Source organism: Andrena cerasifolii, chromosome 1 (assembly GCF_050908995.1).
Source record: "Andrena cerasifolii isolate SP2316 chromosome 1, iyAndCera1_principal, whole genome shotgun sequence".
NCBI classification, from domain to species: domain Eukaryota; kingdom Metazoa; phylum Arthropoda; class Insecta; order Hymenoptera; family Andrenidae; genus Andrena; species Andrena cerasifolii.
The window spans coordinates 16,379,435-16,395,157 of record NC_135118.1 but is presented as its reverse complement, the minus strand read 5'-3'; the positions used below and the strand labels follow the sequence as shown (position 1 = coordinate 16,395,157).

The 15,723-nt window shown below is 40.4% G+C and overlaps 1 protein-coding gene across 2 annotated transcripts in view; it reads right to left on the bottom strand.

The window, feature by feature from the left end:
• Window positions 1–15,723, bottom strand: part of LOC143366526 (protein couch potato) — a 165,980-nt gene that overhangs the window by 27,038 nt on the left and 123,219 nt on the right. For both annotated transcript variants that reach the window (XM_076807669.1, XM_076807676.1), the window contains exons 4-5: window positions 13,704–13,766; window positions 10,728–10,869 (exon numbers count right to left, since the gene is read on the bottom strand). In XM_076807669.1, the coding sequence (XP_076663784.1) occupies window positions 10,728–10,869; window positions 13,704–13,766 (205 nt within the window). The remainder of the gene's footprint in view (window positions 1–10,727; window positions 10,870–13,703; window positions 13,767–15,723) is intronic.

The window sequence follows — 15,723 nt, the reverse complement described above, 5'->3', positions numbered from 1 at the left end:
GAAGGGTTTTCGTACGTGGCAGGACCTTGCGCTTTATTGATTTTAGGCTGACCCGCGAGTTACAACGGCGAACAGTAAGTTCAAGCCAACGCGAGGCGTTTCGATACTGCTCCCTTTCGCACGGTTTTCACGGCTTTTCTTGTAATTTGGCCGGCAGATCGTTAACCTTTAGAGGACCGGGCTGGCCACCGTAGTTGGCCACCTAAGAATTTGGATACTTTTGCCGGCAATTTTGCTGGTATATATGCATAAATTTTAAGTAAATAAAATTTACAATTTCAATGAAAAAATCTGGGCCCCCTAAAGTTTAAACTCCTCGCATCGTCGGAAGTCGATTACCTCGCCTTTACACTCCTCTAGTGTTATATGTGCTATTCAAATCTAACTATTCTTTTTCTTTTTCCCCTTTCTCTTTCTCGCTTTTTTTTAATATGTTTTCTATTGTAAAGTCTACTGTGCAATAAAGAATTATTATTATTATTATTATTATTATTATTATTATTATTATTACTATTATTATTATTATTATTATTATTATTATTACTATTATTATTATTATTATTATAATTATAATTATTATTATTATTATTATTATTATTATTATTATTATTATTAAACTGCACAGGGCGTTTAAAATAAGGATATCGTGATTCAGGGGCTGATAATACTCGCTAAATGGAGTAAAAACATTTCAGTCAAGGCAGTTTTAAAAATGAATTTTTAATCAGAGGTAGAACCTATTTTCAACTCAGAAATGTAATACGCATCGCACGTAGAGTATAAGATAAATGCTCGTCCGACTATATAGTTTTTAGTTTGCAGTCTTTGTTTCAGTATTAGTTTCCAAGGGTAAGTACAAAGCAGCGCTTTCGCTCGACCTTGCCTCCTGCACGTATTACACTCTTCTTTATCTCTTTTAAACTTATATTCAAACCACTCTCTAAGTGCAATAAAGACGTTAATAATAACAATTATAATATATTATGTTACTCCGATGTGTGCAAAAAGGTGTTCGAAGAGTCAGTCTTCTATTTCAATGCGAGCCTCTCGCAAGAGCTGCCGGTCTGTGCATGACAGGCATGTTCTACTTGCTGCAACAAGAAAGCCTCTCTCCTTATAATGCTATGCAATTACAAGCGCGGTAATAATTATTACATTACAGTCGCACTTGAAGTGCAATTATTGGGCATAATTGTTTATTTTGAAATAATGTTATTCTTATTACTGTAAGAGGAAATAATTCACTGACGTTGTTGAAACAAAAAACAGGCTCCAGCTCTGACGAGGTTCATTTTCCACTACTGTTCAGTTACGCTTTTTCTATTCGTTTTAGCGAGCACTGTGTAATTTCCAACTCTTGAGCCTGTATTTATTTAATACCCTGCAGAAGAATTATCGAGAACGCAAACTGCTATTTCGTCCTTGACGATTTGATGGACTCCCGAGGAACGTTGAATAGAATGTTTAAGTAACGTGCTCGTTAACGTGAAACCTGCTGCATAGCCGTAGGTGAATGGCGAACACCAGACACCTTTGTTTCATCAAAACTGTGAATCTATATCGTCATTGCCGGGCGTTACAAAAGCTGACGTGTGGAGCATGGGGGAATACTACTGTAGAACATGTGCACAACAGAACGCAAAGCTCTGTAACTCTTTACCTGTGTTTCCACAGAAACGGATTAGCTATTCAAATCGATTCTAGAATATAAACGATCTTCTTTTCCCTTTTCACTTCCTAGAGCTGTGCAAGCTAAACAGCAGAGATGGGAAATTTTTTATCTAAATAGAATTTCGAATAACGAGCAAAAGTTATAAAAATTATTCGTCATGTGTTAAAGTAATTTTTATTTCACTCGTTATTTAAATAATTTTCTATTTAGTTAATGCCCAACTCTGCTAGACAGTTATATCGAACTACTTCTAATTCTATACAAGAAACTGTCCAATAATCCCCAAAAGCTGTATTAGAAAATATTTAAAACTGTACTATAGGATTTGGATGAGAAATCTTTCAAAAAATTCATCCCACATGTTGCATATTTCTTTCCGAAGATAGAACGTAATTTATCTTAATCAATGCAAACGATATGTTATTTTAACGATATATTTAGTATTACGCAGTGTTTAAAAAGCTCGGCTTCGCGACAGAAATTCAATTTCACAATCAAGAAGTGCTTCCATTGTGATTCCTCGTGAATTTCGTTCACGATCGTTCCCCGTCCGTCAGCCGCTGCGAATACCGCGGCCGGTGCATTACTTATGCACGGAGGAATGCACGTGTCTGCGTTCTCGCGAGAGAACTGCACGGGTGGCTGAGTTTTCACACGCTACAAGGTGAAGCGCTCCACTCAGCGAAGGTTGTCGTTGTCGCGAGCTGCGGTACGTTCTTTCGTTCGATATGCATACACAGTGGCTCACACTTGACACCGCCCATCACATCTGCCTTGCCACTTTTATTCTAAAAATCTGGCATACTCTGTGATTTTCATACGGCTGGCGAAACATCTGGAGGGTACATTGTTCAAGAATGATTAAGAACAGTCTGGAAGCAACCATAATGTCGTAGTCGAAATCAGTAACACGGTGTAGTGATGAATTGCCGAAGCTTGAGTAGGTGCATTGTGGATTCTATAGGCTACGCCAATGGGCAAATGGATGTCGATAAAGGCCTTTTCACGCGAGATAATTCTGTGGACTATAATTAGTATATTATATTTTATTTTATTTTATTATCTGACTTATTGCATTTATGCTCTCTTTCGATTATTATTGTACTTTGTCATTAGTCTTCGGGTTAGACTTAAAAGCAGCAAAGTGCTTGTTAGTATGTCCGATAGGTTCACATATTTATTTGTTCGCTGTTTCCGTGGTTCTGTGTATACAGAGTGAATATGTCTGAATTATTAATTGTGAGCCCTGTGTGGAAAATACCTAATTCGCTATTTCTTAATGGAAGGGTTTCCACTTTGTCTTTTCAGGTAATTATTTCAAGGATAAAGAAATATTTTCCAGCGAGAAGGCTGTAACTGATATAAAACAAAGTCCAGCGAGCTGAAATGCATATCTGTCTGCAATCTGGGAGCCATCAAGAACGAACGTCGTCGACCACAGTCGGCTATATTTCCGTCAGACATTTTCCATCAGTGGAACTGATGGAATATGACAAAGTGGACTTTAATTAAACACCTGAGGAACACCGAGTACATTTAATACGCCATATTGCGCCACTGCAACAACATTCTAAAGTGTTTTCCTCGCGCGTGAGTCGTTAGTGTTCTGGCTGCGGTAGAAAATACTGTAGGGCTTTATTTCCATCTCTTTTAAGCTTCTTACACTGCCTCGACATAAAATTCGGAATTATGGAACACCGTGACTCTCTTGGAGAAAATTGGGAGGCGTGAATATTGTTAGACTCTATAGAGAGGAATGAAACAGGGACAGCATTAATTGTTGGTGATTGTAAGCGTTAGTACTTTTTAAGTTGCACCATAAATTTTCAATCAAACTCCTATTAAAGATATGATGAATTAGCTTGTTAAAAAAATGCTAGCTGGTCAAAGGGCGAAAGATCTTCGTCAAGTTCCACGGCGATATCCAATCTCAAGAGGAAATCACTTCCTTGAGTGTCAGTAGCTTTTGTAAAACCCTGCTCAGAAACATTCAGATACAGTTCCTCCATTGAAGCCCGAGGGAAGTGCGTTCGGACGAAATGGATTGCCAATTGACTTCGATAATGGTTCGCACGTGAGCCTGACACTCTTCAGCCTCGAGGGATCATTTATTCATTTCCATTTAATTGATCTCACACTTCTTCGTGGTTGTAAAATTGAAATTTCTGAGTTTCCTTAAAAATCGAAATTTCTCAGATTTCTATTTCAAATCGAAATTTCTCACATTTCCCTTCAAAATAAAATTTTCTCAGATGCCATTTCAAAATCGAAATTATCTCAGATTTCTCTTCAAAATCGAAATATTCTCAGACTTCTCTTTAAAATCGAAATTTTTCAGATTCCATTTAAAAATCGAAATTCTTCACATTCCCCATAGAAATAAAAATTTCTCAGGTGCCATTTCAAAATCGGAATATTCTCAGATTTCTCCTCAAAATTAAAATTACTCATATTTCCCTTCAAAATCAATTTCTCTCAGATGCCATTACAAAATCGAAATATTCTCAGATTAAATTCTCTTAAAAATTAAAATTTCTCACGTTAAATTCTCTTAAAAATTAAAATTTCTCACGTTAAATTCTCTTCAAAATTAAAATTTCTCACATTAAATTCTCTTTAAAATTAAAATTTCTCAGATGCCATTTCAAAATCGGAATATTCTCAGATTTCTCCTCAAAATTAAAATTACTCATATTTCCCTTCAAAATCAATTTCTCTCAGATGCCATTACAAAATCGAAATATTCTCAGATTAAATTCTCTTCAAAATTAAAATTTCTCAGATTAAATTCTCTTCAAAATTAAAATTTCTCAGATTAAATTCTCTTCAAAATTAAAATTTCTCAGATTAAATTCTCTTCAAAATTAAAATTTCTCAGATTAAATTCTCTTCAAAATTAAAATTTCTCAGATTAAATTCTCTTCAAAATTAAAATTTCTCAGATTAAATTCTCTTCAAAATTAAAATTTCTCAGATTAAATTCTCTTCAAAATTAAAATTTCTCAGATTAAATTCTCTTCAAAATTAAAATTTCTCAGATTAAATTCTCTTCAAAATTAAAATTTCTCAGATTTCTCTTTTAAATCGAAATTTCCCATATTTCCCTTCAAAATCAATTTTTCTCAGATGCCATTACATAATCGAATTATTCTCAGATTAAATTCTCTCCAAAATTAAAATTTCTCAGATTTCTCTTTAAAATCGAAATTCCTCACATTTCCCTTACAAAATCAAAATTTCTCAGGTGCCATTTCAAAAAATCGAAATTTCTTTCTCCAGTGGCTTTCAGGGATATAATAAATCCGCTCCCACTTCGTCACATTCTTCTACCCCGAGAGTCTCAAGGTACTCATGTCCAAAGAATACACCAGCTACATCCTTTGGTCCTCTCCCAGTTGACAGGACACGAGGCACGATATTATTATTATACGTTCGAGACTACTCGAACAACTGAGACACATATGAACTTTGCCCTGCCGCTACTGTTACATCGCTGTATCTCTGCAGGCCACTATAAACGCATTTCCTCGCATACTTTCCGCTATTTTATCGCAGGAATTCCTTGTATGACTCACATTCGAGTTGCACGACTCGGTGGCCGCAGCGTGATTCCTCGCAGCCACGGCCGCCGTGCTAGCAATTACCTGGAAAAATCGCGCTGGAAAAGGCTTTCGGGAAAGTTCCCGCGTATTACGGCAACCTGAAATGGACGACGCTGCAAACCTGGCGTATCGAGTTGATTCACGATCGTTTCTGGTCTCGCCTGGTCGCTCTCCGCGAAGAAATATTGCGCTGATGCGTCAGTTTCAGTTTTACAGTTCTGACCTTGTCACGGCAATTCTATCTGTTAGCCTCTCATTTTCGGGTGAAGTAATTCTTCAACGAGTCTCAGACCATCTGCGATGACTGATGGATCCGGCCGAACAAAGCCGTGCTTAATGTCGCAGTAATCGTTGATCGTGGCTACTAGCGATTTAATTCCATCATTCCATTCTTACGTCACAATGAATTCTGTGGTAATTTTGTTTTTTTTTTTAGAGAGAAATGTTAGTAGATACTGCCAATTTTTTTTTAACCGTGTTTGAAATTGTTGTTTAACTTCAAATTTAAACGATTAAGTTGCAAGCTTGAGGCTGGTAAAAAAACATTGCAAGCACCTCAGTACGGATGGTCATTTCCATTTAAATTCTAAATGTATCGTATTCAATATTCAGTTGAGTCTTTTTTAAATAAAAATTGATAATTTTCTTCGTCCCCTTTAAAAACCGCAGCAATGACAATGCGTCTCTGTACAATTCGAGCAGCAGTGAGGTTTTACGATGCTGCAGCTGGCAATCCGCAGAGGAACGTAATTCCCGTTGTGATTTCTGGCCGAGGGAATCGAATCCACGTGATATTTCTCATGCAGAACGTTGGAAGAATCGACGTTTCAATTACACCGTCAATATTCCTCCGAACGGGCGCAAAACGGTCCTTCTACCCGCGATGCTTTCGTTCCCATTGGTGTCTCTGTCGAGGATTTTCGAAATGGCCCGGTTGCCCCGGTTCCCTGGCAAATTCGACACACGGCCATCGGCGTAACTCTCGCGTAAACGCAATCGAAACGACCGCGACACTTCTCGCCGGTGCCCTGCTATTTTTGCGCACCGGGATCTTTCAATAATTCAACGCAACCGTCGACTACCATCGATCGAGAACCGCCTTTGCCTCCTTTTCCTCCCGTTCATTCGGCTTTCCTTTTCTTTTCTTTTTTTCACCTAGGTCGTTTTCACGCTTAAAGTTTACAGTTCGGCCGTGCATGTTTTATTCACGCGGCTTCCCGCGCGCCATGCACGGGCAACTTCTTAAGCGCTCGATTTAACGAGTTCTCGGTACGTACATCCAGGATTCGCTTATTAAACACCGACGCGGTGTCCCCGGACTCCCCGATTCGCAGGGCCGAGGAATATTAACAGCCTTTCCCGGCGGATTTCCCTTTCACTTATACACGAGGCTATTATCGAATCGAATTTAAAAACTGCCGTGGAACGGCGGAGCTTCCATGTTCAGCTAATAAGGGCGCGAGTGTTCGAATAAGGGAGCTCTCGAATAATATAGTAGGTGCTTTAAATCAGTGATGAGCACTCTTTGGCCCGTAGTGGGCCAAAAGTGCAAAGCTAATACTCTACGTGGGTCGTAATATTCAATACTTGAATATACTAAGCAAAGAGTTTTAATTTATGGGGTGAATTTGTTTTTTCTGAAATAGATTTACAATCGAAATAATTGCGGGCCGAAATGTTAAATAATTAAATATACTGAGCAAAGAATTTTAATTTATGGGGCGAATTTGTTTTTTCTGAAATTGATTTACAATCGAAATAATTGCGGGCTGAAATGTTAAATAATTAAATATACTAAGCAAAGAGTTTTAATTTATGGGGCGAATTTGTTACTTTTGACGCAAATTTACAACTGAAACAATTGCGGGTCGAAATATTAAATAATTAAATATACTAAGCAAAGAATTTTAATTTATGGGGCAAATCCGTTACTTCTCATAAAGATTCACGATAGATTTACATTTAAATATATTAAGCAAAGAATTGTAATTTATGCGACGAATCCGTTACTTCTGATAAAGATTCGCGATAGATTTACATTTAAATATATTAAGCAAAGAATTTTAATTTATGGGGTGGATTTGTTACTTCTGACGTATATTTGCAACCGAAACAATTGCGGGCCGAAATATTAAATAATTAAATATACTAAGCAAAGAGTTTTAATTTATGGGGCGAATTCATTATTTCTGACAAGAATTTACAATTGAAATAATTGCGAGTCGCAGGTCAGTGGGTTGCTCATCGCCGCTTTAAACAACATAGGTATTTCTTTCATCTCGCGATACAAACGCAAGGATGTCGAAGTCGTGAAATAAAATTCGCGAAAATTCCCCGTCACCTAGTTCCCATGAATAAACAATTCTGTACACTCGAGAATACACTGTCGTAGAAAAAGTAACTTCCCACATTCGCGCGGCGTAAATTACGATCGCACTTTACATCGATCACGAATGTATTCCCGAACGCGGCTCACGGAGGGTTGAAACCGACCGCGGCTGTAATAAAAATTCACTGTCCTGCCCGCCTTACCCGACGACGGATGGGATGTCCTTATTTCAAGAAGTCTGCCCACCGGCGCGAATGCATATTTATTGACGACGTAAAGCAAACATTCGAAGAGGATCCTCTCAGGCCCATCCCCTTTTATCCCCTCTATACAGACCGGTCGTATCGCATTCCAGCAGACGTTGCATCGTTTCCCTTCGTCTTCCACAATCCACCCGACATCCATTTGAAAATTCGATATCGGCGCGAGCTTTTATCGAGGAGCAAACGTCGGAGCTCCTTCTCCAGTTCCGAATGGCCCGGGTTACCGATTAAAGGCACTTGCACGCGCAGACGCGGGCGAGCGCAAGGCCGGGGAAATGCTTTTCTGTTGCTACTTCCCCTTTCGCGGGGAAATTGTATCTCTTTGACGGGTTTCGTTTGCGCTCGGACGAACGTCGCACGGATGATCGATCGAGTGACCATCGGTGTCTATTGTTCCGCAAGGCGGCCGCGAAAGAACGCGGGGGTGGAACGCACGCCCCGCGCGCACTCGCCAGACAGAGGTGGAAGCGCGATCATTAATCCGATTCGAAGGTTCGACAATGAAACGTTACATTCGCGGCGTTCCGCGGTGCCGAACCGACATTAACGTTGCTGCCCAAGTCCACCGAGAAGCCAATTTAGAACGTCAGCCTGTGCGAAAGACACTGATATTCGATTTAAAGGGACGTTTTAAAGCATGACGTTTAACACTGCGAACACTAGAATCACAAAGTTCTGCAATTTTAACAAATGTAATTTAAGGGAAAGCTATTTAACAAATAGGCACGCTGAAATAGCAGGCGTCTGTTATATTAGTGCCCTCTTTATAGGGGAAGATTCCCAACTCGGAAACTCAAAAAATTATGAAACTTTGGGGATATGTAGAGGATATGTAGATATGTATTACGCAACTTGTGTTTGCTACCCAAATTTATTGTAAGGGGGTGAAACTGATCCCTGAAAATCCGACTATTTTCCGACTTTGTGTTATAACTCGCGAACTGCAAGAGATAGGGTGGATGTACCAGTAAATGAACACGTACCAGTAAATGGACATTTTATATTAAAATGAGTAAAGTAAGTTATTAAAATGAGCAACTAATTAATTAGAGACTTCTTTTAATTTCTTGCTTCAATCGCGCTGCAAACATAATTTTATAAAAGTGTTCATTCATTAGCCTTAAGTGTTCATTTATTGGTGCGTTTACCCTAGTTTATTTTTTTACCAAATAATAGTCCTAATTAAACGAAGTAATTTTTGTCTGAATACTTTTTCTCTATCTCTCACAGTTCGCGAGTTACAATAGAAAATCGGTAAATAGTCGGATTTTCAGGAGCCAATTTCTCCGCCCTAAGGTAGGCTTTCACTAGGCCTCGTCACGCCTCGCCTCGGCTTATTTTATTCTTCCTATGCTTTTCTTATGTATTTCGACAATTTGACTCGCACTGCTCGTCGCCTCGGCCGCGACTCCGAGCCGCGGATTCTTCCTTGAGAATATTTTGAGGAAGAGAGGCGAAGCGTAGTGCGAGTGGATGCAATGCCACCGCTTTCCGTGACCGCTAAGAGAGGAAGGAAGAGGTTCTCTGAGCAATTGACCAAACACACTGAACCGAGGGAAGCTCAGATAACTTCAGTTATGGAAAAACCGAGGCGACGCGAGCCTACATAGATGCGAGTGCGAGAAGAATTTACGTCCAGGCGAGGCGAGGCGTAGCGAGAGCTTGGAGCATATAGAGGTCTCATCGAGAGCCCGAGACTGTCGCCAACATCGTGCGAGAGAGAAAGAAACACAATCTCTATGGTGCGAGCGAGAGAGGTAGAACGAGGGACTCCCAATCGCTCGCAGCGCGCATGCGCCGGTGTACACCTCTCGCTAGCAACCAGCTCGCACATGTCTTCCTCTCTCGCGCGATGTTGGCGACAGTTTCGTGGACAGGAGACATAAGGCGACGAGACCTCCAGTAGTATATGCTCTAAGATTGAGAGCCTACCTCTAGAGTGAATTTAGGCAGTAAAAAAAATTGCGTAATACATACCTATATGTATATCCTCTACATGTCCCCAGTTTCGTAATATTTTGAATTTTGTTTGGGGATCCTCCCAAGTTGCGCAAATAAATTCTCAGAGATCCGGTATTTCTTGACCTGGTCAAGGTGGACTAGCCCCCTGAAAGGTAGCAAACATTTAAAATTTCAGACATTTCAAAGTAGGTATCTTAAAAAGTAAAAAATAAAAAAAATGCTAAATAGGACATTTCAACAGAGAACGACAGTATGTTCCTCGAATAATCAGTTCCTTTCCCAACAGGAGCCTGAAACCCACCCCTTCACCGTGCCAACCTAACTCGGCAGATTCAACAGAATAATCCACACGGCCAGAGCCTCCGTCGCGTCGAGGCCCGAATCCACAGTAGCCCATGCTCTGAGCGAGCACTCGCTAACTGTAATTGCAATCTCACTTGCAGCGACCGTTGCGAATCCCCCATCATCGTACTTCGACTCTCTGCCTGACGTTTCGCCGGTCCGAGCTGGTGTCGAACGGGGTTAACTCGAGGACCGTGTGGGGGTAGGCGGGGTGGTTGTTTCGAGGTACGTAGAAAAAAAATCGAAAAAAAAAATACCAACAGAGAGAGAGAGATATATATATATATAGAGAGAGAGAGAGAGAGAGATAGAGAGATAGAGAGAGTGAGAGATACAGAGAGAAAGATAGATAGAGAGAGAGAGATAGAGAGAGAGAGAGATAGATAGATAGATAGAGAGAGAGAGAGATAGATAGAGAGAGAGAGAGAGAGAGAGAGAGAGAGAGAGAAAGAGAGAGGCAACAGGAAGGAAGATATATACGTTGTAGTCGGTGCAGTGGGTGAGAATAAGTAGGTGAGACGTATCCAGCGAGTGAACGAGTGGCGGTGCATACTTACGTCCAGTTATTGGGTGCATCAGAGCGGGGTGCGAGGTGGCTGCTGCAGCGACTGGTTGCTTGGGTTTGCTAACCTTTGTGTTACTTTTTGCAAATTCCAAACGTATGGTTTGTGGCATATCAGGATCGAATCTAACCCCCTGCTGCAAATAGATTCCCTAAATTAGTAAACCGGGAGCAAACGTGGAGGCTGGATATTCGTGAGGAGAACAGACTCGGCGCCTCGAACTCGAGCGTATCGAGCGCTGACGGAGCCTCCGCTTTCGTCGCCAGCTCGTCAGAGATCTTCATCGCCCCAAGAGATCGTGATCACCGGCAACTGGCAGTGGGGCTCGCGATTTGTAAAGCATTGCAACTGCTTGTCAACGTTACTCGGCAGCGATCGGGTGCACTTAGCATTATAATAGTCGCGGATAGCAAGCTGTAGATGATTTGTCTTCGAGTGTTTCTTTTTTTTTTTTTAAATAAAAGCAGTGGGTGGTAGCTACTGAGTTGTGGCTCCTTTAGATTTCTTTAAATGGAACTCGAAGGGAGGACTCTGCGGCAATTAAATCTGTTCATGGACCTCCGAGCCACCTGCCTTCTTTTAATGGCAATTTGTATTTGCCATCGGCGGGGTGGAGTTTAACGGGATCGGTGATCAACAGCTGGCGGCGAAAGCTTCGGGTGGAACGATCTGTGGTAACGATGTAAAACCAACGATAAGGGATGAGGGGGCTGCTGGTGACAGAATTACAGGGAAATTAGCACAAGGTCGTGTCTCTGTGTGTGTATCTGTGTGTGTTTGTGTGTGTGTGTGTGTGTGTCTGTACGTGGTTATCGATAGAGGCGGGTCGTACGTTAGTCTTGGTTTCCAGGGTGTTTGTTCAGCGAACGTGTCCATCCGACAAGAGGATGTTTCGAATCTCTCGTACACAGCCGGTTACACAGGGTTATAAGACAATTGCAAGTTGCGTGAGGTCAGTTGCGGTGGTGTGATTGAAAAACAAGATTGTATGTATGGTAATATATACAGGACGGTACAGATAAGGGGTGAAGGAACTTCGGGGGTGTACAGCACTCGCAAAGATGGACAAGAAATGTCAACGTGGGTCTGCAAATAGTGTGCCTTCTGCAATAGGATGTCCTAGGTGTCTACTGTACTTTATAATACACTTTGCAGGCTTCTCCGTTTCTATTAATATTATTAGTTTGTAAACTATTAAGGGGGGAACCTAGTGCAATCGACAGAAATTAAGGTTCTTTTGGGGGAATTTTTTGCAAGGAAAGTATACAAGCAATGCTTTCGAATCTTTCAGCTGATATTATTAATTATTTCAAGAAGCGAAGAAACATTTTTTTTATATATAAAAATAACGCGGTAATTCCAAATGGGGCGAGTGTTTCGGAGCGACCAAGTTGTAAAACCGCGTGCAGTCCAGTGTCCGTTCTAGTGGCCTGAAACCAGAAAACCAAACAGTTTTGTGTTTCGAATAAAATTACGCTATGGACGAACCTCAGCGCGGAATAATATTATTAAATTTAATCAGTTTCATAATCACCGTGGAAATTTTTAGTGACAAACGCAACTATTTTTTTAACACTCGTCACTATCTTGATTTTTCATTTTTCAATGCGGATCGAGGGCCACCCATACTGTAAACTTATTAGAAACACAAAACTATTTGGTTTTCTGGTTTCAGGCCACTACAACGGACCCTAGACTTCGCCGCTCCGGAACACTAGCGCCATTTGGAATAACCGCGTTATTTTGACGTCAGAAAATGTTTCTGCGCTTCTTGAAATGCATAATAATGTAGCCTGCAAATTTTAGAAAGTTTCCTCGCACAGTTTCCTCGCAACAAATTCCCCCAAAAGATCCGAAATCTCTGGCCAATAGAGTACAGCAGGTTCTCGCCTTAAATTCTTTACGCCCTGAATCCAGGACGGAGAAATTAATCTCTCGCATTTCTGTAAAACAAAGGCTCCGAGGAATTGAGGTATGCAGGTGAGGAATACCGACTAGATAAGTAAACATTGCAGGTGAACCAGTGTATCGTGACTACCTCGTAAATTATATACAAATGCCATTCGGAAATGAATTAAATAATCTCCACCTCCGATCGGCACCGACCCGCAGGCGTAATCCAGACATTTTTCATCTATTTCTGCGAGTACCACGCGCCGCCCCTGTATCCTTCGACCCCGTTTCTATGTGGATCACCCTGCGTACATGTACCCCACACGTGTATCGCTGTTATTACATACAAAACCTAGTCAGTTCAAGATCCAGATCTAAATAATAAACTCCTGTACAAATACATACGTATTATACGAAACCCGGTGACTCGGGGGTGGAAGAGAGAGAAAGAAAGAGAAAAAGAGAGAGAGAGAGAGCGAGAGAGAGGGGGGGGAGAGAAATAGAGAAAGAGAGAGACAGATAGAGATTACAGGGGATAGTGGGCGGTGACCACGCTTATCAGGAGGCAAAACAACACCATATACAATGTCGATATAATGTCACACGGTGCAACCAGCGTCGTTACAATACGATCTTGGTACGTATCGCAAAAAAAAGAAATGTTCCACTACTACGGTTTCGTCCCAAGTATATAAAAGAGGAGAAAGCTATGTGTGTAAGTAGAGACAGAGATAGGAGTTGTATGTATATATCTATATATAGATAAAGAGAAAGAGGAGAGGAGAAAGAGAGTGTACGTGTGTGGTAATTGATAGGTAGAGATTACTACGTAGCATTAACCCGTGCCAGCTGGATTTCTAAGGCAGGGTGTAAACTTTGTATACATATATATATATTTGAAAGAAAAAAAATATATAGAACAATAGGGAAGAGAATTGCGGGCCATGTTTGTAGGCATGTGTATGTATAGATATCTAATATGAATTAATTTGAAAGGGAGCCCTCGGGAGCTCTCGCGTTTCATCGAGCTACCCCGACATTTTTCTCTCTCGATACCACCGAGAAACCGGCTATTACCTGAAGGTCCTGTTTCGCCGCCTCCGCGCGAGCCCTCGTGTGAAAGGTCACGAACCCCACCGGCTGAAATCAGATAGAACAGAGACGTGATTCACATTGCTCCAGATAAATTTGTGCGGGGGCGGGCCAAATGAAATGGTCTGGGTAGCTTTATTTTTCCGTGATTTGTCGGCCAAGGGTGACGCACGATTGTGTCGCTTCGAACGATTTCATTTGGTTTTTATGCAGTCTCCGGTAAGTTCGATGCAAGTTCTCCAGCGCTTCCGGAGCGCACGGATCTCTTTGAAAGAAGAAAGGCTTCTGGTCGCGTGCGCGGACACTCGTGCACCACCTGCTGCGGCTCTCACGCTGCTTTCGAACTTCCTACTGCGATCGTACACCTGCTGCAGCGGCGGGCGTGCATCGCCGTACCCTTCCTTCGATCGTCGATAAATATTTCGATAGGATTAGAGTTTATCGGTTTTTAACAACCGGGTTTTAAAAGCTGTTTTTTTTTTTCCTCGCAAATTTGTAAAATACGAAAGCCGGTTTTTAAATTTAAAACAAAACGGGTTTATATACTAGAACCAATGTGTAAAAATGAATTAATTATTTAATTAAATCGTTAACATTTTAACTTGAAATCGCCTCGGGCAAAGGCATATTGTGGTAGGTAACAATTCACTGTAAAGGCAATCTTCATGAGTTCATATTTTCAGGAGAAAAATACTAAATGAGATAACGACTTATAATTTATATTTTGGACGGGTTTTAGTTATTTTCTTTTCATCTGGTTTTCTGGCAGTATATTTTATTGTGTTATATTTTTGTAGATCCATAAATATTAAATTAACTAAAAAATTGTACGGATTTATACGGATTTTAGTTATTTTAATTTTTTTTCATTTATTTAGTTTTTAATAGATACAGTATATTTTATTTTGTTATATTTTTGTGATACCATAAATATTACATAAACTGAAAAATTTTAAAATAAGTATAAATATTTATTTTCTATTTTAATTATAATTTTTTGTGAAAATTCGAAAACTTGTTTCCCTATAAATATAATTAAAATTTTCTTTTTGCGCATTAAAGTCAACGAAATGACGCTTAAAAAGTAAAAAAAAAATTATCCCTATATTCATTAATTACTTCAGAATGTGGGTTTGAAGAGGGGCCTGATTTTGGGTCGTTGAGTGTTAAAATTTTCTTTTTGCTCATTAAAGTCAACGAAATGATGCTTAAAAATTAAAACAAAAATTATCCCTATATTCATTTATTACTTCAGAATGTGGGTTTGAAGAGGGGCCTGATTTTGGGCTTTTGAGGTTAACCTACCCCTCAATGATTCCCCCCTGTTATTTGGTACATGTACACTTGCAGAAATTATTCTAAGATTTGAATCGTTACTCTGACATTATTTGCAATTTTTAATCCAGCGCCCGAGTACCTATCTGATAGATATTCGAAGTATCCCTTTTTTTTTCGAAAACTAATCCTTAACTCAAGATGTCGTTCAATCATCGATAACAGACAACCCCCGGGAACGATGTCTCGTTTCATGTGCAGTTTCTTTATAGGCAGCTCGATTCCAGTGAAACCGCCGCACGGCACGTTTCCATAGGGAAGGTAAGCTGTACAGACCGCAGGACGAATCAGCTTTCGAAGCTCGAAATAGATCGAATAGGCTTTCACGCTGGACGATGCTGGCAAGTTCCGCCCTGGTCTCTTAACAGGGGATTCGAGAAGCCCCTAATTCACGAGGAAACGAATCGACCCGTTCATTGGACGCTTCGCGGCGTAATTTCGTGACGATATACTGAACAAACAACCGGGAGTGTTTGCCACGTGAATCGATAGCAGACAGAAGCTTCGGGATTGGTGTACCATTTCGGGAAACCTAGAAATAATTCCATCTTCTACGACAAGAAACTCCGACGTAAAGCATGCAGTGAAATAAACGAGTGTTTCCAGCAGAAAGTATTCTGAACTCTCCTTGTCTGGTGTCCATTAACGATGAATTCTGTGACATCAATGC